The 22,132-nt window shown below is 43.0% G+C and overlaps 1 protein-coding gene and 1 long non-coding RNA gene across 7 annotated transcripts in view; one reads left to right on the top strand and one right to left on the bottom strand.

The window, feature by feature from the left end:
* The window catches only part of CLASP1 (cytoplasmic linker associated protein 1), a 283,348-nt gene that overhangs the window by 154,607 nt on the left and 106,609 nt on the right, over positions 1-22,132 (top strand). For all 6 annotated transcript variants that reach the window (XM_058301168.2, XM_058301167.2, XM_058301165.2 and 3 more), the window contains exons 9-10: positions 17,984-18,136; positions 21,288-21,361. In XM_058301168.2, the coding sequence (XP_058157151.1) occupies positions 17,984-18,136; positions 21,288-21,361 (227 nt within the window). The remainder of the gene's footprint in view (positions 1-17,983; positions 18,137-21,287; positions 21,362-22,132) is intronic.
* Positions 548-3,602, bottom strand: LOC131279239 (uncharacterized). The gene is made up of 2 exons (XR_009186643.1): positions 3,524-3,602; positions 548-907 (listed from the first exon to the last, which is right to left on the bottom strand). It is a non-coding gene; the product is annotated as an uncharacterized lncRNA (long non-coding RNA).

The raw sequence follows: 22,132 nt of genomic DNA, 5'->3' as shown, positions 1-22,132 counted from the left end.
GTCCCTAAGACGCACTTGCTCACACCCTTCCATACTGTCAGTGCTTCCCCGAGCTTTGCTCTGCTCGTACTTAGTTTTTAGCCTGCAGTTGTATGGTCTCTGCACGTCACCGTGCATTAGGATTTTCCTTTAGATGCTCTTAGCAGGCAGAGACTGGATGGAGATAATTCTCTAGACATACAGCAGAACAAACCTGAGTACCACTTACAGTTAGGCTCGGAATGGTACCCAAGTGCAATTTTAAAAATGTAAAAAACTGACTACTTTGAAATTTTGAAACAGGTTATTCTTGTTTTACGTTAGTTTGCTTTGTAATTATATTACATAATTACAGTAATGTAACTTCAGGTAGCTATTCAAGTAGGCTCAGTAAATGATGTTAAAGCAGTAGTAAATGTGTTATAGGCATGCATGTGCTATAGTTATATGAAAGTCTTACTAAAACCATAGAAAGTCATCAACTATAATATGACTTCGTTGCTTCAGATTATAAGACTGGAATTATCCAGATTTGAATGTGCATTGCCCTAAAGAAATGACACGTTAATTGTTGGAGAAAATAAAACCCAAACTCTTGATGTATTTGCTCACAGATACTTATCAGGAAAAACATCTAGATTCTTAAAATAAGAACAATTTTTTTCTTCACTATGGTGGTTAATTCCCTGTTAAAATTGCCTTTTTAATTGTCCAGAGCTTGACTGATTTGTGTTTCGTGGGGTCCAGTACAGACTTTGATAATCACCATGCATCTGTGGAGAGAAGCTTGAAAGTAGCTAAAACTTCAGGGCCAGAGTGTGCAAGCGTCAATGGTGAATTAGTGTTCTCTGACTTTCTCTCAGGTCCTGGGCTGGGGCTAACGCAGGTTGTGGGAGGTATGTCTTCTGCCGCAGAGGCAATTTGGCACCTAGGAGGGAAAGATTCCAACAGATAAGCACTTTTTAAGCCTCGCCCTCTGCCCTGGGGAAGGTAGCGATGGAGGGGCGGGAGGACAGTTGTCAGTCCAAGGCAGGCAGTGGGAGCAGGAGAGGCTCTCTCTGGAAAGGAATGCTCGTGCTTCTCTCCTGCCCTGGATCTGGTCCAGTCCTGGGCAGAGTTTAAGTCACTGACAGCTCTGGAAACAGTGGTCCTTAGTAATGTGTGAAGCAGGTTTTCTGCCTGGCTCAGGGCTCCTGTGGGTCCTCAGGAGAAGGTGGCATGGCACCTGCGTGGTTCCTCATCCACGGGGCGGGGGTGGGGTGGGGGGGGCAGCCGGTCACTCCCGTCTTGGGTCCACCCTGGGGCTCTCTGAGCCCCGGGCATTCGAGCAGCAGCCTGTTTGTTAAGGAGGCAAGTGCACAGAAAGGAGGCATGTGCCTCTTGGTTACCAGGTGAATGCGTTTTTTTTTTTTTTTTAAGTTTATGGGGAGAAACTCTTCTTCGAGTCTGTTCTTACATGTCTGTCACTGCTTTGTCACTGTAGGCTCTTTTCTCTGGAGAAGGTACAGTATTAACAGTGTTAGTTTAAATTGGACCTCCGGATTGGTCAGCAACCCCTTGGACACGAACTGGGGACTTGTGCCTTCAGCTCTCTGCTCCTTAGTGTCCAAGATGGGAAAGTCCTGGGGCAGTGTGGCCCCGGACATCTGCCCAGGAGAGGTCTTTGAATAGATTCCCTCATACAATGTATGAGAGAACAGCATCCAAGCTGTTCCCAAATCACGGAGAGTGCGCTCACTTTTAAAGCATCTCACACTCGCAGGTAGGGTTCAGTTCCCCAGTGTTGGGCACAGTTACCCCAGCGAGTCACATTGGAGGCTGGGTAGGAGGGCAAAGCAGATCCTTTCTAAGTTTATTTGGTCTTACGCTGTTACCCTTGTTCTGTATTTATCAGGCATATCCCGTGCTTACTTTAGGAAAGCATCAAACTGAATTATACCTGCTGCTGGTTGTGTGTCTGTCTCTGCGCTAAGCTGCGAGCTCCGGAGGAAGCACTGTGCCTTTCCTTTCGCCAGCTGCCCGCATAGCGCCTAGGACCCCGCCGTGCTCAGTGAATGCTGAAGGGCTGAAGAGGGTGTGTTCTGCCAGGGGTCTTTTTTAAGCCTCGTGCTTGGGAGGCCATCCAGTCTTTGTTTTTGTGTCTTACACTTTTTATTTGGAAATAATCCCAATTTTACTGGACAGATGCAAAAACTATAAAACCTGTACAGTGAACTCCAACATACCCCCACCCAGATGCCCAGATCACCAACTTAACTTTTTCCCACAGTTGCCATATCATTCCCTCCATCCATCTATGCTTTATCTATTTTCTCAACATAGGAGAGCAGATTGTACACATCATGTGCCTTGGAAATGTAGCTAATACTTCATGTCCATCCGGCTTTGTTACAGAAGTTAAGAAAGATTAGCTTGGGGCCACATCACTTCCACGGTGACCCTGTTCCCTGAACTTAACCTTTCAAGTTACAGGGAGGCCATATAGGATTCAGGGAGAATTTTAAAAAATTGATGCCACTCAGTGAAAGCTTATTATGACATTAACACACACACACCCCCCTTATAAATGGCAATTTCATTTTCTGTGACCCTGAGCAAATTGTCATTAAGACCATCCCAAGACTCCTTTCCATTTGGAACTGCTCTAGGGAAGGTGGATTGAAGGCTGTATTAGTCAGCTAAAGGGGCGCTGACACAAAATACCAGAAATCAGTTGGTTTTTATAAAAGGTATTTATCTGGGGTAGAGCTTACAGATACGAGGCCATAAAGCATAAGTTACTTCCCTCACCAGAGTCTATTTTCATGCTTTGGAGCAAGATGGCTGCTGACGTCTGCGAGGGCTCAGGCTTCCTGGGTTCCTCCCTTCCAGGGGCTTGCTTCTGTCTGGGTTCAGGGTTCCTCTCTTCTTGGGACTGGCTTCTCTTTCCTCTGTGTTTTCACTTTCTGGGGCTCCAGCTTAAGGCTTCAGCATCAAACTCCAACATCAGAACTACAACATCAAAACCCTCCACTCTGTCCTTTGCCATGCCTTTTTTAAATCTGTGAGTCCCCACCCACTAAAGGGTGGGGATTCAGGGCCTTACTGGCACAAGAGGTTTGCATTATTACTTAAGTAAACCTCTGAATCCAATATAATCTAATATGCCCAGAGGAAAAGATCAGTTCACAAACATAATCCAGTATTTCTTTTTGGAATTCATCAGTAATATCAAACTGATAAAATGCCTTCTTCCATTCTCAATACTGTCCAGACATTCTTGTTTTTTTTTTAACCTAAATTAGTTGTGTGCCTTTTATAAATATATTTTATTTTTATTGTATTCCTAATTCCTCAGCCCCACCCTCATATTTTTTGACGCATTTACATACTCAAAGCATAGCACAAATAATAATGTAAATAGCTGCCACTTAACTCCAGTTTTCCTGTCTGTACATATATTCTAATCTTCATGGCATGCCTTTAATGTAGTATAAAGATTCTTTTGGTTGCATGTGACACAAGCTCCATTCCAAGTGGTTTAAGTAAAAAGAGGTATACTCACAGCCTCTGGCTCTGTTTTCTTCTGGTTTGCTACATTCTTGGGCAAGTGTCTTCATTTTGTGGGCTCCAGCAGCTCTAGGCTTCCATCTCTATAGTTCTAAGTCCAGAATAAAGAGAGGTTCTAGAATGAATTGCTGTGGTGGGTGGGCGGAATCTTGGTGCTTTGGCCAGGGCTGGGCTGCGCCCATCCCCGAGGCCTTGGGGAGTGGGCCAGGGTGGACCCCTACAGGTGTCCATGGCAGAAGGGGTGGGCAGGCAACACCTTGATGTTCCCTCCAGGTGAGCAGTGTTACCTGGTTTTTGTTTTTGTTTTCTCTTTAAACCTCAGGAGGCTGGTCTTGGTGGAAGTGCAGGCCTCTAATAGCCTGCGCTAGGACGGCTGGACTCCCTGCTGAGGGCTGGCTGTGCTTGTCCTCACTCAGGGATGAGCCTGCTCGTTGCTACCTGCTCCTATTGTAGAGCAGCAGCCAGAACATTCTCCACCTACGCCTCCATCTCCACCCCAGAAGGCCTTACTCGGCTCTCACCTCATCTCGAGCTCCCAGCAGTGCCCCTAAGGAACAGGTGTCTGTGGAGGTTTACTTCGTGCCCTCCTCAAATTCCATTTTCCTGTCTAGTTTTCGATGGCGTTTCCTTCCCTGTCTTCCCCCAGTTTCTTCCCTTTTTAGCTCCCTTTTAGAAGAATTATTAAAATGGTAAGAACCTGTCCTTGCTCTGGTTCTCTGCTAGCTTTATCTGCACCAGTGGTGTCGTGTTGAGGTGTTCTTCAAATGCCAGCCTAGCCTCTGGCAGCAAGCTCCTGAGCAGGAACCTTGATGCTTCTGTGGTAGAGATTGAGTAGCTGGCACCAAAAGGGGGAATTAGCAGCTGCTAGCAACAGTAACGGTAGGCTCACATTGACTGGATTTGGGGGAGATATTGTGTATTTTGAAGGGAAAAGGAATTTAGAAAATCAGGCTTTTACCCAGTTACCCAGTTCAGACAAAGTGGTTCGCACTTCTGTGTGCCTCTTTACTTAGATATCATCCAACTTTGGTTAAGATGAAAAGCTAGGGGGAACAGATAGACAAGAAGTATAGTTTGGGTAATGAGCAGAGTGACTTTTTTTTTTCCTTTAATCTTCTGATCCATGAACATGGGATATCTTTACATTTTATTGAGGTCTTTAATTTCTCTCAGCAATATTTTATAATTACAGTGTACATGTATTAGATTTGTTAAATTTACTCCTGAGTATTTTATTCTTTTTGATGTTATTGATTGTTTTCTTAATGTCATTTTTGGATTTTCATGGGCAATTACAGAAATAAAATTGATTTTTTTAAAAACTTCATTTTTAAAGAAGTTTTCGATGACAAAAAAGTTACATTGAAAATATAGGGGACTCCCATACACCCTACCTGCTCTCCCTCTCACATTTTCCCCTATTAATATCTTATATTAGTGTGGTACAGTTGTTACAGTTGATGAATATTGAAGCATTGCTACTAATCATCAAAATGATACAATTGACTTTTTTAAAAAATCCGACCCCCCCTCCCCCCCGGCTTTTTGCTAGCTGTCTGCTTTCTGTGTCCATTCGCTGTGTGTTCTTCTGTGTCTGTCTGTTTGTTTATTTATTTACGCCATCCCCCCCCCCCCCCCCCCCCGCAGCTTGCTTGCTGTCTGCTTTCTATGTCCATTCACTGCATTTTTGCTTGTCTCCCTTTTTGTTGCGTCACCTTGCTGAGTCTGCACTCCGTGGCACTTGTGGGCTGGGCAGCATTCCATGGCACATGCAGGTGAGCCTGCCTTCACAAGGAGGCCCTGGGACACGAACCCAGGGTCTCCCATGTGGTAGACAGGAGCCCAACTGACAGAGCCACAGCTGCTTCCCAATATACAATTAACTTTTATTTGTTGATAATTGTGTCCTGCAACTTTGCTGAACTTGTTTACCAATAATTTTTTAAAGCTAAGTCCTTAGAATTTTCTACATATAAGATCATGTCATTTGTGAATACAGGTAACTTTACTTCTTCCTTTCCAACTTGGATGCCTTTTATTTCTTTTTCTTGTCTAATTGTTCTGGCTAGAACCTTTCTGTGTCCAGTGTTGAATAGAAGAGGTGAGAGTGATCATCCTTGTCTTTTTCCTGATCTTGGGAGGTGGGGGGTGGGGCATCCAATCTTTTGATTCAAGTATGATGTTTATAGCATTTTTTGTTGTTCCCTTCCCTTCTCTTCCTTGCTTGTTGAGCATTTTTAGCAGGAAAGGGAACTGGATATAAAATGGTTTTATTGCATTTAGGAGCATGTTGTTTTGTCTTTTGTTATATTAGTATCATAATTGATTTTCAGCTCTTAAACCAACCTTGGATTCCTGTGCTAACTCCCACTGGATCATGGAGTATAATCCATTTATATGTTGCTGGACTTGATTTGCTAGTATTTTGTTGAGGATTTTTGCATCCATAGCCATGAGAGATATCTACGATTCTGTGTTTAAGAAACTATCTTAAGTAAATAATTTGCTTAAGTAAGCAAACATCTGTTATAATAATTAATAAAATAATGTACAGAAAGTACTTAGCACACTGCCCAGCACGTAGTAAGTGGCCAGTTTATGTTTATGGCTTTCTTTGGGCAGTGGTCATTTGAGATAGTGATTGGGAGCATAGACTCTTAAGTCAGATAGGACTGGGTTTGAATCCTGCTTTGTTCATCCTCCTGTGAGCTGTGTGACTTGGGGCACATTACAGCTGGATGCCTTAAGTTTCATACAAGTGACAATAGTGCTTTCCCTAAGGGTTTTCAGGAGGATTAACTGAGAATATGCAAAGTGCCTGGTGCACAGTTATATATTATGTATATATTTACTGTTGTTACTTTTAAACATATAGAATGCAGTGGTATTATTAGGGTGAAAAATTGGAAATAACCCAGCTTCCATTGATAGGGGATTGATTATAGTATATGTGAACAGTATAATAGGTAATCTTTAAAGATGGTTTAGATTAATATTGATATAGAAAAAATTCACTAAATATTGGTTGTGGGCAAAAAGTATTTGTGTACACGTCTGTTTGCACAAAATTGTTAGGTATTAATGCATGAAAGTCTAGAGATGCATATGTATCAAAGTGTTAACAGTTTAATTTTAGAGGGTGATGATTGTTTATAGGGGAACTTGTACTTTTAATTTTAAAACAGGCATGTATTTTATCAGGAAAAACAGAATATAGATATTTCTGTTTGAGGGGAAATCAGGAACCTTAAAAAATACTTAGGATTATGATTGCCTTAGTTTCTTGATTGCCCTCAGATGTTTTGGTAGCCTTGTTTGAGTTTAATGAAATATCATACATTTTTAAAAGGTAATAAAAGCGTTACAAAATATTTAAAGAAAGGTTTACATCCATTCACAAATTTTGCCTTGCTAATTGTCGACTGCTATACTTAAATATTTGAATGCCTGCTATTTGTTGACCCAAGTTCTGTTCTAAGTGTTGGGGATACAAAATAGAATATGAAATGGTCCCTACTCCGTGACAGTGAAACAGAACAGATCTACAAGGCAGCAGGCACAGGGTGAGATGCAGTAAATGTAGTAAATGGCTTAATTACGGCGTGGATGTGTGGCACAGAGAAGGGCGTCAGCAGAGCCGGGCAGACATCTCCGAGGAGCTAACAAAAGGCTAGTGTGTTCAGGACTGCATAGGAATGTGTTGGGCAGGCAGGAAAGGACTTGCAAACAGAAGAGATGGCATTTGCTAAGGCTTGGGGCTGTGAGAGACCTAGAAAGGAAAGCTTTTGGGGTATTTATGAAAAGCAGTCAGCAAGCCTCCTCATGGGAATGCTAATTATAGTCTCGTTACTAGGCTGCCCTGCTTCGTACTCCCTTGGAGGAGAATTCCAGTAATGGGAAGTGGGTGAATCTGCAAGCCTGTCAGGAGCGCCTGCTTCTACAAAGTGACCCTGATGCAGTCTCTCTCCTCCCAGAACATGAGCCACTTGCTCCTCGCTGGGCTTCTGGCAGGCAGACTGGGTCTCAGGAGTGGAAAGGGAAGGAGAGGAGCTCTTTGGTTTGGGATCTGGCCTTTCTGGCAGGTAGACATTGGAATGGATACTGCTTAGTGTCTGTGACGTTTTGCCAGTCCTCATGGGTGAGTGTTTAAATCTTCTAAATGGACAGTATATGGTACATAGTGGTCTTTCCTGCCATTTGACCCATAAAATCTGTCGGTGGCTTGCTTTATCTAGCCCCATCCGGCCTGATGTAAGTCCCCTTCTCAGGCACCCGCGGCACCTCTGGGCTTCCCTCGGGCTTTCTGGATCCGAGTCCCTTGAGGCTGAGTAGGGACTGGTTCTGACCTCCCACTCCAGCCCCTGCCCACTGTCTTGACCACGGTGTCTTCGACTCGCTCAGCGTTTAGAATTCTGCGGGTTTGTCCAGAAGTCCACAATGACTGTGCTTGTACTCTTTTTGCCTTTGTCTTCAGAGGGTTGGTCTCCTCCGTGCTTTCAGATGGCTTCTGGATCAGCAGTTCTTTTTGGCAGGCTGTCTTGCTGCTGTTTTTTGCTTCACCCTGCCTACGAAATGGATTGCTAGGAAGGGGGTGATTGACATCTGGACACAAATTCTGTTGTCACTTTGCAGAAATTTCATGAGTCCCTTTTAAACGTCTTATCCCTGGAAAAGGAGGGATGATGCTCAGGTGATTTGTCAAGGATTAAACGTGGTGATGGCTGGAACTTCAGTCTTGCCAACTCGCTTACCCAGGCTTCCACGGCAGACTAGTGACAGAAGTGGCCCTCAGATGACAGCCTTGGTTGTGGTGGCAGAGGATTGAATTAATAATTTCTTTGCACTCAGGAGGAATTTATCCTTCTGTAAAACCATTTCCCATTAACATATGTCATTGTGTGAAAACTTTTAAATTGATATAGTAGCACAGGCTAGCATGGATAGAAATACTCCTTTTCATATACTTTTTTTCCTCTTAAAGTTCTGGAAAAAGATTATATATTAACAGATGTCTGCTTAACTTAAAAGCCTAAAGAAACTGTGAATTTAAATGTCTAGTAGAGTTTTGTTGGACCTACTCTGTAACCACAGCCAGGTGCAGATATGGCTTATTTGTCCCCATTGGGAATGGTGCATTCTATAGAAGAGAATGTTCCAGTTTCCTGGAACTAGGTACCTTTCTGAAAGCTCAAACCTCCTTTTTAATTTGATTTTAATGACTGGGTATCCAAAATTCTGGGGAAAATAGGGCAAACTAACTTTTGAAACAGCGTTAAATTTTCAAATAACATGCTCAATTTGTTTTCTGTCTTAACGCCTTTTCAGGAACATGAACTACCGCTAAATTTAAAACTGTGTGTCCAACTGTTCACCTAGGAAATAAATACATGTACTGTTTTCCCTAAGGTTTCCTCAATTTCCAGTTCAGATAAAAATGTCCACAAACTATTCTCTTTGTTGTGCACAGACCATGTGAAAAATGCTGTATCCTTTTCTTGCTGATTCAGAGTGATAACCATATCTGCTGTTGTGCAGGTGAGGTGTGCAAATCTGATTTGACTCCTGAATTCTAAGCAGATTGTGTTTGGGGGTTTTTCTGTATGTATGTTGGTTTTTATAGTTTCTGTTTAGCTATCAGGTTATGAGCTGCCATTTCTCATTAACATCACTATGTTTGACTCATGTATATCTTCATTTCTCACTATTCCTTAGAATTAGTTGCTTCTAATCTGTTAGGAATTCAGATTGGTAAGCTTGTTAGATTTCCAAAGGGTATGAAAAAAGACCAGGTAGGGCTCTTGTGGCTAATTTTTTTTTTAACTGTTCTTTTTCTTTTTTTTCCCTGCCCTCTGCCTGTTTTTGCTGTGTCCATTCACTGTGAGATATTTTGTATCTATTTCTCTTTTTTTGTCTTCTCTTCTAATCTTTGTCCTCTAGGATTCACCAGGATTCGATCCTAGGGACCTCTGATGTGGAGAGAGGTTCCCTATCAATTGAGCCACCTCAGTTCCTGGTCTTTGCTGCACTTCACCTTGACGCTTCCCTTCATCTCTCTTTTGTTGCACCATCATCTTGCTGCGTGTCTCACTGTGTGGGCACTGGCTTGCTGTGCGGGCACCCAGCTCGCCACATGGGCACTGGCTCACCACACAGGCGCCCGGCTCACCATGCAGGGACTCATGTGGGCACTCGGCTCACCATGTGGACACTTGGCTCGCCGCACAGGCACGCTTTCTCTTTTTCTTTTTCACCAGGAGGCCCCAGGGATCAAACCCAGGTCCTCCCATGTGGTAGGTGGAGGCCTTATCACTTGAGCCACATCCGTTTCCCATGGCTAATTTTTTAAAACCCTGGATTGGCTGCTCAATATGCCTTTTCCATGGAGCATTTATAGCTCAAGTGATTGAGCACGTGCTTCCCACGTACAGGGTCCCCGTTTCGATTCCTGGTACCTCCTAAAAGCAAATAAGACAACCAACTCTCATTGGGTAATGAATGTAGCTCAGTCATTGAGTGCCTTCTTCCCATGGACAAGGTCCTAGGTTCAATCCCAATACCTCCTAAGAACATACCTTTTCCCCCTTTCCCTTCCTTGGGAAGCATTTCCACATATTGATTGATTTAATTTCCTGGGTTGGTCAAGCAAATACCATACAGCGGGTTGACTTAAAGAACGGGAATTTAATGGCTCACAGTTTTGAGGCTAAAAGAAAGTCCAAATCAAGGCATCATCAAGGCAGTGCTTTCTCTGCAAAGGCTATGGCCTTCTGGGGCTGGCTGCCAGTGATCCTTGGACTTTGGTTGTCACATGGCAAGGCGTATGGTGGCATCTCCTGGTTTCTACCTGCTCTTGGGTTCCATGGACATTCAGCTTGTAGCTGCTCCTTGTATGTCTTTTTCTTTCTGTGTCAGAATTTCATTCTGCTTCCAAAGAACTCCAGTAATAGTATTAAGACCCATCCTGGTTGAAGTGGGCCACGTCGTCACTGAAGTAACCTCAAAAGTCCTACTTACAGTGGGTTCACACCCATAGGAATGGATTAAGTTTAAGAACATGTTTTTGGGGGGTACATAACAGCTCTAAACCACCACATTCTACCCTCCAGACCTCAAAGAGACGTGTTCTTTCTACATGCAAAAAATACCTTCATTCTATCACAGTATCTTAAAAGCCTTAAGTCACGTTAGTAACAAGGTTAAGTACAAAGTGTTATCACAATCAGTTTTGGCTGTGGTCTGTCCTGTGGCACAATTCCCTTCTGTCTGTTGCCTTTGAAAACTAGAAAACAAGTTATCTGCTTCCCATATACACTGGAGGGACAGCCATGCATTCCCTTTCTCATAAGGAGAAACTGAGAGGAAAACAGGGGTCATGGGTCCCAAACAATTCTGAAACCCAGCAGGGTAAGCTCTGTTAGATTTCGAGGTCCAAAAGTCATCTCTAGATTGATGTTCCTCTGGGCCTGGGGGAGAGGCTCTTCCACCAATGGGTCCACACATGTTTTTCTGGGGTCCATACAGCTCCACACTACCAAAGTAATGAAAGATGTTCTTTCTCGGTGCCATTTGATTTACAGTAATCATATGACATCCTCAGTAAATTTGGACTTTTAAATTAACCATTACAAATATAAGCCCTGATGGAGAGATATCTAAGTGGGTAGGTAGATGATTGATACGGTAAGGCAATGATGGAAAAATGATAAAATTGGTCGATCTGGGTATCTGGGGGTAGGAGTTGGAGGTATATTGCTTAATAAAGGGCTTATTTTTGCAGCTGTCCTGTAAGTGAAAAATGTAAGCCCTTTGAGGACAAAAATGGAACCATTTCCATTTTCTTCATGCCTTCTCTGTGCCTTAGGTCCCTGTACTTTCTGTGTGGCATCTAGTACAGCCATGTGTATGTTATTGCTCTGCTACTTCATCTTCTAAAAGTTGCTTCTTAAGTAAGAAATATAATAATTGAAATTCCTCTGGCCACTTTCTTCAGCTACTTAAGCTTATCTGTCCATAATGTGAGAATATTTTTAAAAATGAAAACTCTAGTGAATTAGAATTTATTTTTGCTTTTAAAAAGCCAGTTGTGGGAAGTGGATTTGGCCCAATGGATAGGGCATCCGCCTGCCACATGGGAGGTCCGCAGTTCAAACCCAGGGCCTCCTGACCCGTGTGATGTGCTGGCCCACACACAGTGCTGATGTGCGCAAGGAGTGCTGTGCCACACAGGGGTGTCCCCTACGTAGGGGAGCCCCACGCGCAAAGAGTGCGCCCCATAAGGAGAGCCGCCCAGGGCGAAAAAAGTACAGCCTGCCCAAGAATGGCGCCGCATACACAGAGAGCTTACACAGCAAAAAAGAGACACAGATTCCAGGTGCCGCTAACAAGAATACAAGCGGACACAGAAGAACACACAGCGAATGGACACAGAGAGCAGACAACTGGTGGGGGGGTGGGGGGATGGGGAAGGGGAGAGAAATAAAAAAAATCTTTAAAAAAAGAAAAAGCCAGTTGTCTTTTTAAAAAATTAGAATATGAGGAAAAAATGCTTACATTTACCCACATATTTACCATTTCCAGTGCTCTTCATTATGTAGAACCACCTTTCCATCTGGTATTATTTTCATTTTGCTTGAAGATCTTCCTTCAGCATTTCTTGTAGTGCAGGTCTTTTGGCAACATTTCTTCCCTCCCTCCTTTTCTCCCTTTTTTCTTTCTCTTTCTCCCTCCCTCCTTTCTTCCTTTAGAGTTCTAGGTTAATGCGTTTCATTCATTCATTCTAGGTTAATGTCATTTCATTGTTTCCACGTTACATAGTTTTTTAGTTTGTTCCTCCTTAATATAATATTTGCTTCCCCGCCCCCTCACCTCGGCTGCTTTTCACTGGGTTTAAGCAGTTGATTATGATGTGCTTCAGCATAATTTTCTCTCTGTGTGTATTAGTCATGGGATTTGTTAAGCTTTGGATCTGTGGGTTTGTCACCAAAATTTGGAAGACTTTTGGCTGTCACCTCTTACAATATATATTTTTTTGTGCCACTGCCCCCCATTCCTCCTTTTTTTTTTTTTTTTGATTTATTTATTCCCACACCCTGCCCCAAGTTGTCTGCTCTCTGTGTCCATTCACTGTGTGTTCTTCTGTGACTGCTTCTATCCTTATCAGCGGCACCCGGAATCTGTGTTTCTTTTTGTTGCGTCATCTTGCTGTATCAACTCTCCGTGTGTGTGGCACCATTCCTGGGCAGGCTGCACTTTCTTTCGCGCCGGGCGACTCTCCTTACGGGGCACACTCCTTGCATGTGGGGCCCCCCTATGTGGGGGCACCCCCGTGTGGCACGGCACTCCTTGCACGCATCAGCACTGTGCATGGGCCAGCTCCACACGGGTCAAGGAGGCCCGGGGTTTGAGCTGTGGACCTCCCATGTGGTAGGCAGACGCTCTGTCCATTGGGCGAAGTCTGCTTTTACATGTATGTTAGACTACTTGATATCCCACAGTATATCAAGTATATCTGTGAGGCTTTGTTCCTTTCATTTATTTTTTTCAGTCTTTCTCTGCTTTATTTTGGATAAATTCTGTTGCTATGTGTTCAAATTCGCTAATTTATTTTTAAATTCTGCAGTGTCTGATCTATTAATCCCATTCAGTGAAATTTTCATTTCAAATGTTATATATTTTTTATTTCCAGAAGTTCTATTTGGTCCTTTTTTATTATTTTCCCTTTTTCTCATTACGTTCATGTTTTCCTTTAGTACTTGGGAAGTTGGGGGAAGCTGGGGGATGATGGATTCTTCTAGGTTCTTGGGTATGTTACATGAAAGAATTTAAAAACATGCTGGTTTAGTTAGGCCAGTAAAAAGAATTTATTGAGAACTGGGAGGAAAAAACAGAGTTTGTGAGAAATGGGAGAAAAGAACAGGATCACACACCTGAGATATTGATGCGGGCGCCTCTAGGCAGAGAGAGTGTTTTGGGCCTGTGGGGCTGTCTATTAAGCTGCTGTTTACTCCTCCCTTTCCTGTGTCGGGGAGGGCCCCAGCTGTTTGCTGTTCTGATTGGTTGCCCCTCTGTCAGTTACCCAGGGGGCAGTGGTGAGGCCCCTCGAGGGTGCCTGGGGCTTTCCCTTGCCCCAGATGAGATCTCCTTCTAATCTCATGCCAGATGGGGTTCTCGAGGGCTCCTTCGGCAGCCCTCTTGGTGGCCGTCTGTTCCCGCAGGATTCCCAGGCGGGGTTCCGAGGCCATGGGTTTCACGGCCATGCTTTTCTGCCAGGTCTTAGGCTTGTCTTCCCTCTTCCTAAACTGACCTGCCTTACTTGAACATACTAATGATAGCAGTTTCAATGTTCTTATATGCTAATTCCATCATCTCTTTCATTTCTGAGACATTACTGTTGACTAATTTTTGTTTTCTTTCTGATTATGGGCCACATTGTCTGGCCTCTCAACAGGTTTAGGAATTTTTAGTTAGATGCTATATATTGTGAATGTTTCATTGTTGAGTTCCTGGGTTTTGTTTTATTCCTTTAAATAATGTTATGCTTTGTTTTGGCAAGTAATTAAAATTACTTGCAGATCTAATTCCCTTGAGGCCGGTCTTTAAACTCTGCTAGGGCAGATTTAGCATTGTCTTCACTCCTAAAATAGCTTAGTCCCACGGCTAAGGCTCACCCTTTCTGGGGTCTCCACTGGTGCCTCGGATGAGTCACTAAGAACTCTCTGTTCTGGCTGGTTGGAGCGCAAGCATCTCCCTACTTTATGTAAACTTGAATTACTCATTTAATAGCTTCCTGTTTTTGCCGTTTCCCCCCCCCCCCCTTGTCCATTTTCACTCCACACATGTGTGACCTGAAACTTAGCACATTTCTGGAGCTCTCTTTTTTTGTAGCTTCCTCTCTTCAGGAACTCTGCCCTGTAACTTTGAACCATTTTAGCTTTCCAGAACTCTGACCTTCATTATCGCAAGTCAGCAAGGCTGCTGAGCTTTATTTGGGTTCTCCCTCTTTATCCCTGGTGATCTTGAAATTGTCTTCAGGCAGAACACTGGGGTGATAGAGCTCACCTAGTTTCCTTTCTTTCAGGGATCATGACTCAGTACTGCTTGTTAACAAGTGTCTTAAGCATTGTTTTAGATATTGTCTAGTTTTCTAACTGTTTATTACAAGAGGTTAAGTCTGGTCCTTGCTGTTCCATTATTGCTGGAAGCAGGAATCCCCAGACTTCCATTGAAATTGGTCCTTTGAAAAAACAGGTTTAAGTAACTACATTTTTTTTTTTTATTGTACTGTGGGAACACACATACAACATAGAATTTCCCATTGTAACCACTTTTAGTATACAGCTCAGTGGTGTTAATTACAATGTTGTACTGCCATCACCAATATCCATTACCAAAATGTTTCTATCAGCCCAAACAGAAACTCTGCTCTAATTAAGCATTAACTCCTCATTCTCCTTCCTGCTGCCCCTGGTAACATATAATCTACTTTGTCTCTATCAGTTTGCTTACTTGAATTAGTTTATGTAAGTGGAATAATACAATATCTGTCCTTTTGTACAGATTATCTGGCTATTTCACTTCTACCTTGTCTTCAGGGTTTTACCCATGTTGTACCATGCATCAGAACTTCATTACTTTTTAGTGCTGAATAATACTGTGTTGTATTTAGATACCTCATTTTGTTTATCCATTCATCAGCTTATGGACACTTGGGTTGCTTTCCCCTTGGGCTGTCGTGAATGATGCTTCTCTGAATACTGTTGTACAAATATCTGTTTGAGTCCCTGCTTTCAACTTTTTGGGGTATATCCCTAGAAGAAGCATTGCTATGTTGTTTGGCAATTCTATACGTAACCTTCTCAGGAACTGCCAAACTGTTTTCCACAATGGCTGCACCATTTTACACCCCCCCCCCCCCAACAAAGTGTGAGGATTCCTGTATCTCTGCTTCCTTGCATTCTTACTAACACTTGCTATTTTCTGTTTTTCTGGATTATAGCTAGTCTAGAGAATGTGAAGTGGTATCTAATTTGCATTTTCCTAATGACCAGTGATGCTGAATACAGTTCTAAATAGCAGGCGTGCATGTTTGAAGACTAAAACAGATATAACTTACCTTCATTTTGTAGTGAAGCGTAATAGCATCCTCATTTACTCCGTTCATATTTCACCTTTCCCACAGACTAGAACTGTTACTGTTTTAAGCAGAATAATGATAGCAGTTAGTCAGCATGGTAGAACAGTGACGGGGTTCACATGGTCTTGTTGGAGCTTCCTGGAGAACAGCTAGGCTGAGAGCACTTCTGTCCTGGCCGCGGCGGCAGTGCTCAGTGACGGGCCTCTCCTTTGGGTTGTCCTTGTCTTATCTAGTAGCTCAAATTTTGCTCTTGGGGTGGGGAGCCGATGTGGCTCAGTGGTTGGGTGCTGGCTTCCCATGTCTGAGGTCCCAAGTTCAATCCCTGGTCACTGTACCTCAAATATTTTTTTTCCTTTTGCTCATGGGAAGGACTTTTTGAATGCCCCTGAGTTGAAGAATCACTTCTGAATTCATGTGGGTGTATCTGTGCTAAAAGAACATGGAACAGCTGAATCTATAAGAAATTGATGAGTAGAATGAAAGAATCATCTGTGAAAAATAGCCTGGCATGATAAGGCGATCTGGGAAGTTTAAAGGCCTGCTGAAGGAAGCTAATTTACCCAAGGATATATGCATTTTTAAGGGTGTTTCCCACCATTAACGTTAAATTAAAGAAGCCATGCAATTGGAATGGGTTGTTGGTTAGTTTTTAATTTTAGCATACTTTTTTATTTTTTTTAAAAAGATACTTAGATTACATAAATGTTACATAAAAAATGTAGGAGATTCCCTTATGCCCCACTCCCTACTCCTCCCACACTTTACCACATTAACAGCATCCTTCATTAGTGTGGTACATTTATTATAATTGAAGAACACATTTTGCCACTAAGTGTAGATTGTATTTTACTTTGTAGTTTACACTCTCTCTGGCACAATCAGTTAGTTTTAAAGAATGATAGGGTCGTTAGTAGACAAAAGGCTTAGCTATTCATAGTTTAAGTAGCAACTAGATCAGGAGCTCTTAACTGTTCTTGTTGCACTGACCCCTTAGCCAGTCAGGTGGAAATCACGGGCCCCTTACTAAGCCCACACTATACTGTGTATTATTTAATAAATACATCACACCCGCACCCACACATCCCCACAAGAATGTTTTGAATTTAAATTCAAGCTCATTGCCTCTTTGTTAATAACCCCTGAACTAGATCTAGAAAAAGAGAGAGCTTTTTGTATCAGTTTTTGGTTAACTATCATTAATTCACACCTATCAATAAAATCTAGTGCCCTTTGTCAGCAGTTGTGAATATTTCCAGCTTCAGATGTAAGTGTGTGCTTTTGTTTTTAATTAAGCTCTTTGTTCAGTCTCCCGATTAACTCGTGCTTGCTTAGGAAGCCAGCTGTACTCTCCGCAGTGCACGAGAGCTTTCATTTGGCATCATCAAAAGGTTGTGTATAAAAAAGTTGACTTTCCAAAAGCCTAAAGAGGTTTTCTTCCTTGCTTTTCTAAATTTAAATGCAACTTGAAGAATAGTGATTGGCTCAGTTGATACTTGGAAAACTTTTTGAAGTTCATAAACCTGTGTAAAATGTTCAATTTCACTAAACAAGTGCAACATAGAAGAATAGAAGAAGCAGCTTTTGTTTTTTTTTGTTTTTTTTTTACTTATCAAATTGGTTGAAATTTAAAAATGATAATATTTGATGCTGGCAAGGGTGTGTGGTAAGATGGCACTTCTTAGAATTGTCAAGATACATTTATATGGCCTTTCTGAAGGTAAATTTTGGCAGTTGTATCAAATGAGTTTCTATATTTTTTGACCCAGTAATAGTTGCTAGAAATTAAAGCAAAACTGTATGTAAGAAGTTATTGGTAGCAATATTATTTATAAGAGTAAGGTGTTAGGAATGCCTTAAATATCTAAGAACAAGTGTTTCATTTGTGTCATTTTCCTATTACAAAGTTCCAGTAAAATAAGAGCAGTTCATCACATAGGAAAAATTGATATATCATGCTATTTGAAATTCAGTATTCTAACACGATATGTAAGCTTTTTTCAACTCCATTTTTTTAATGCATGAAAGAATGGCCAGAAATATGCCAAATGATAAAAGTAACTGTTTCTAGGAGGTGTTTTATGAGCTATAATTTTCTTTTTTACCTCTTTTCTATGTTCTGTAGTTGAGATGGGAAGGTGGTTCTAGGTAGTGTGAAAGACTGTCGTCTTTGCAGCTGCCTTCCACACATACCTGAACCTTTCCAGACTCTGGACAGGCATCTCTGTTTCCACAAGAGAAGGCAGCCGGTCAGCTCCAAGGCTCCCTGCTTTAAGGGTCAGTAAAACGTCCTTTTTAACAGTGACTTCTGTGCTTGCACTTCAGATAAAAATTTCGATGATGAAGATTCTGTGGATGGTAATCGACCTTCCTCTGCCAGTTCTACATCATCCAAGGCACCCCCAAGCTCTCGGAGAAACGTTGGGATGGGGACCACCCGCCGGCTTGGCTCCTCCACACTTGGATGCAAGTCTTCAGGTAAGAGCAAGCCCTTTGGGGTGTTCCAGTGCCGGCTCTTAAAACCAGAGGTTCGTGCTACTTGCCTTCTTGGGTCCTGCGCAAGTGCAGCGACCTCCCTTTGCAGTGTTTCTACCTGCTCTTCTTTAATCAGTGCTGCGCCATCAATCCTGATGAGCTGGGAGGATGTAAGCTTGAGCTGCTGTATTGAGAGGTGCCACTTTGTGGTAAGGCAGAACCTGAAAGCAGTGAAGCCAACAGGGAGGAAAGCAGAGCTCAGAGGTTAAGAGCGAGCGTACAGCCCGATGGCATCGTTTGATTGTCGGAATCCAGCAATGTCGGAAACTACTGTGAGACTTTTTAACCAATTTCTGTGAGGATGGAGAATATCCAGAAATCAGAACGTACCTTCTATCTTTAAATGCGTTTTGTTTGCACAAGTAGGATTGTTGTTTACAGATCAGTATGAATGCCGAGTTAAATCAGGGGCATAAGGGATGGTTAGGTACCATTTACCTCAGCTCCCAGAGGCTTCGAAGATTAATTTACAAGGTTCCTTTCATAATTTCCCCTCCTTACCCCACCCTGCCCCAAATCCAGGCAGGGTGAGTCCAGGTTATGTGCAGCTTGAATGTATAGTAGTTTTTATTGTCTCATTTTCCCTTTATCATGTAAACGTTTTACCTTTTACCTCAGAAAAATCATACAGCCCCTGCTTTTAGAATCACACTTACTATTAGGTTGGACTTTTGAGCTTGGGAAGCGTTCAGTGAGCTAAAAAAAAGCTAAGGCGGGACAGGCTGAGGAAAAGCTGGCCGGGAGGGTTAGCGCTGGATTGCGCGCTCCCTCTGGTGGGTTTTCATGGATCCTGAAGCTTGACTCAGCCGGCAGCACTCCGGCTTCTCCAGCCCTGGACTCTGCCTGTGTGGAAGGCGCTGCGCTGACAGCACAAAGTGAAGGTGACCTCAGGGCAAGCAGAAGGAGAAGCGTTGCCTTGTGCCCTTTATTTCGTCATTCTTATTCTTTCTACTCTTTCCTTTTCATCCACTCGTGGGTAATTCAGACCATAAAAGAAGGTTTGCAGAATTTCCGCATGACCAGGCCACCTCTTTTCCTCCCCACCCTCACCCACACCACACCCCTTGCGAAAGTCCCAGCAGTGGAGAGTGTGCCCAGGAGAGGAGCCCTGTCTTACACTCAGTCGCGCACTCATCCTTTCGTTCACCTCTGTCATCAGTGTCCTTACCAGATCCTTCGCATGAAATTCTTCAGCAGGGGCTTTCGTGGGTCTGTGGGTGGGAGGCCCCTGCAGAGAGGCGCTCACTGGGGCCTCAGGCTAAGACAGTGTGCGTGCCCGAGTGCTGCTGTTGATCTGTAGTTGACCTGTGAACGCCCGCCGTGGGCACGACCTTCCCCAGGAGTCATTGCACACGTTGACCACTGCTGGAGTTGTCCGGCAAGCTCTCTTCTGGGTAGGTCGTCCCTTCGGGCCAGACACCAGACGGCGTATCTGCAAGAAGCTGTTGGAAAAGCAGCCAGGCGTTTAGCATAAATCACGAGTGGGGGTTACGATGAATGAGAGCGTGGGCCACCAATGTTCAAGTCTTTATTGTGACCAAAAAAATCTCATGAAATGTCACCTGGTTTTCATGTATGCATTCATATCAGCTAAAAGAAATAACTCTTCTTCCAAATGATGGTGGTTAACTTACTTCTTATCCTCCTCCTTGGTTTTATTTATATTTTTAAAAATGAGGTGACATTCCTGTAACATAAAATTAGCCATTTAAAAGTGAACAGTTCAGTGGCCTCTAGTGCATTTATGCTGTTGTGCAGCTGCTTTTATCTAACTCTGACACCTCTCTGCCACTAAAGAAAACCCCTCATTCAATGGTGGCCACCCCCATTTGCTCCTCGCTCCAGCTCCTAGGAGCGAGCAGCCTGTTTTTTTGTTTCTGTGGATTTATCTATTCTAGATTCTTTGTATAGATTCACGCAGTCATTAACTTTTTAAAAAATGTATTTTTAATTTATTTTTAAAAGATACAGAGATCACATAAAATAGTCATTAACTTTTTTAAAAAATTAATTTCTCTCCCCTCCCCCCCCAGCCCCTTGCTGTGTGTTCCTCTGTGTCCGCTTGCACCCTCGGCGGCACTGGGAAACTGGTTCTCTCTTGTGTCACCTTGCTGCATCAGCTCTCCGTGTGTGCGGCGCCACTCCTGGGCAGGCTGTGCTTTTTTTCACACGGGACGGCTCTCCTTGTGGGGCGCACTCCTTGCACGTGGGGCACCCCCATGCAGGGGCACCCCTGTGTGGCAGGGCTCTCCTTGGCGCGTGGCAGCTCTGCACATGGGCCAGCTCCACAAGGGTCAGGAGGCCCTGGGGATCAAACCCTGGACCCTTCCATCTGGTAGGCAGATGCTCTATCAGTTGAGCCACGTCCGCGTCCCAGTCATTAACTTTTAACATACAGAGCATCTTAAAGCACTTAGTTATTAGTTTGGGGGAAAATTTTGGAACCAGTGTTATACTCCATCAGTGAAAAACTGACAGAGTTATATCGTGAGTTCAAAGAAATGGAATTCTTTTATGACTAATAGAGAAGGGAAATGTTTGAAATTGTGTTAAATTCTTTAGAACTTTTTTGGATATTTCACAAATTTGTTATTTTACATTCCCAACAATAACGTAGTCTTAATTTATTCCCTGAAGAATTACATTTTCTGTTATGCCTGTTCATTAGGAATCTTTCAGAAGATTTGTATGTTAAAACAGTACAAATCAACTGAATTCTTTATAGCCCAGCCAGTCCCTGCTTGAGCAAACAGTCACTCTAAATGGTTTAGACTAATGAATATAACATACAGAATTACTGTTTTTGATATTAAAATTCAGTAAGGTGTGGAGCTGGTGGAGCTCAGTGGTGGAGCACATGCTTCACATGAACGAGGTCCTGGGTTCAATCTCCAGTGTCTCCATCCCCCCAAAACAAAATGTCAATGAGGTTTGTCAATTTCAAGATGCTCTAAGTTTTTAGTAAACCTTTTACAAAAAATAGTTGTAAATCTTCCAAAATGTAATTTTGATTGTGTATATAGAGACTTCTCCAATATATGTTTTATACACTGTGTGTGTCACATTGTTTAATTTAAAAAATATAATTTTATAGCTGCAAAAGAAGGAGCTGGTGCTGTTGATGAAGAGGATTTTATTAAAGCATTTGATGATGTACCTGTAGTGCAGGTAAGTGAGAAGTGAGAATAGTTGCATATAATTAAAACCAAGGGTAGATTTATTCTTGAAATTTCTTTCTTTTTTTTTAAAGATTATCTTATTTATTTCTCTCCTCTCCCCTCCATTGTCTGTTCTCTGTGTCCATTCTTGGTGTGTTCTTCTCTGTCCGCTTGAATTCTTGTCAGCGGCACCGGGAACCTGTGTCTCTTTTTCATTGCGTCATCTTGCTGCGTCAGCTCTCTGTGCATGTGGCACTATTCCTGGGCAGGCTGCACTTTTTTCACGTGGGGAGGCTCTTTTTACGGGGTGCACTTCTTGTGCGTGGGGCTCCCCTATGCAGGGGATACCCCTGTGTGGCATGGCACTCCTTGCACACATCAGCACTGCCTGTGAGCCAGCTCGCCACACAGGCCAGGAGGCCTTGTTTGAACCCTGGACCTCCCATGTGTGTGGAGCTCTGTCCACTGAGCCAAATCTGCTTTCCTCAGATTTCTTTCTTTGAATGTGCCATATGCCAAGTCCCTTCTAAGCTGGGTAATTTTAACTCTCAAGACTAGAGGAGGGGAGTGGAGGTAGTTCATGTGGTTGAGCGCTTGCTTCCCATGTATGAGGTCTGGCGTTCAATCCCTGGTACCTCCTTTAAAAAAAAAAAAAAGACTAGAGGAGGGCCTTGGTGCAGCCCGGGCCTCTTATAGTTGAAATCAAGAATCAAAGTCTGTAAGAACTGAGCCGAAGTTGCTCGCTCTAGTAATATGTTAGTGAGGCAGGTCAGATTAAAAA

Source organism: Dasypus novemcinctus, chromosome 7 (genome assembly GCF_030445035.2).
Source record: "Dasypus novemcinctus isolate mDasNov1 chromosome 7, mDasNov1.1.hap2, whole genome shotgun sequence".
In the NCBI taxonomy this organism is placed as follows: Eukaryota; Metazoa; Chordata; class Mammalia; order Cingulata; family Dasypodidae; genus Dasypus; species Dasypus novemcinctus.
Note: the sequence above shows the minus strand (reverse complement) of the source record. Positions and strands in the feature narration are given on the sequence as shown.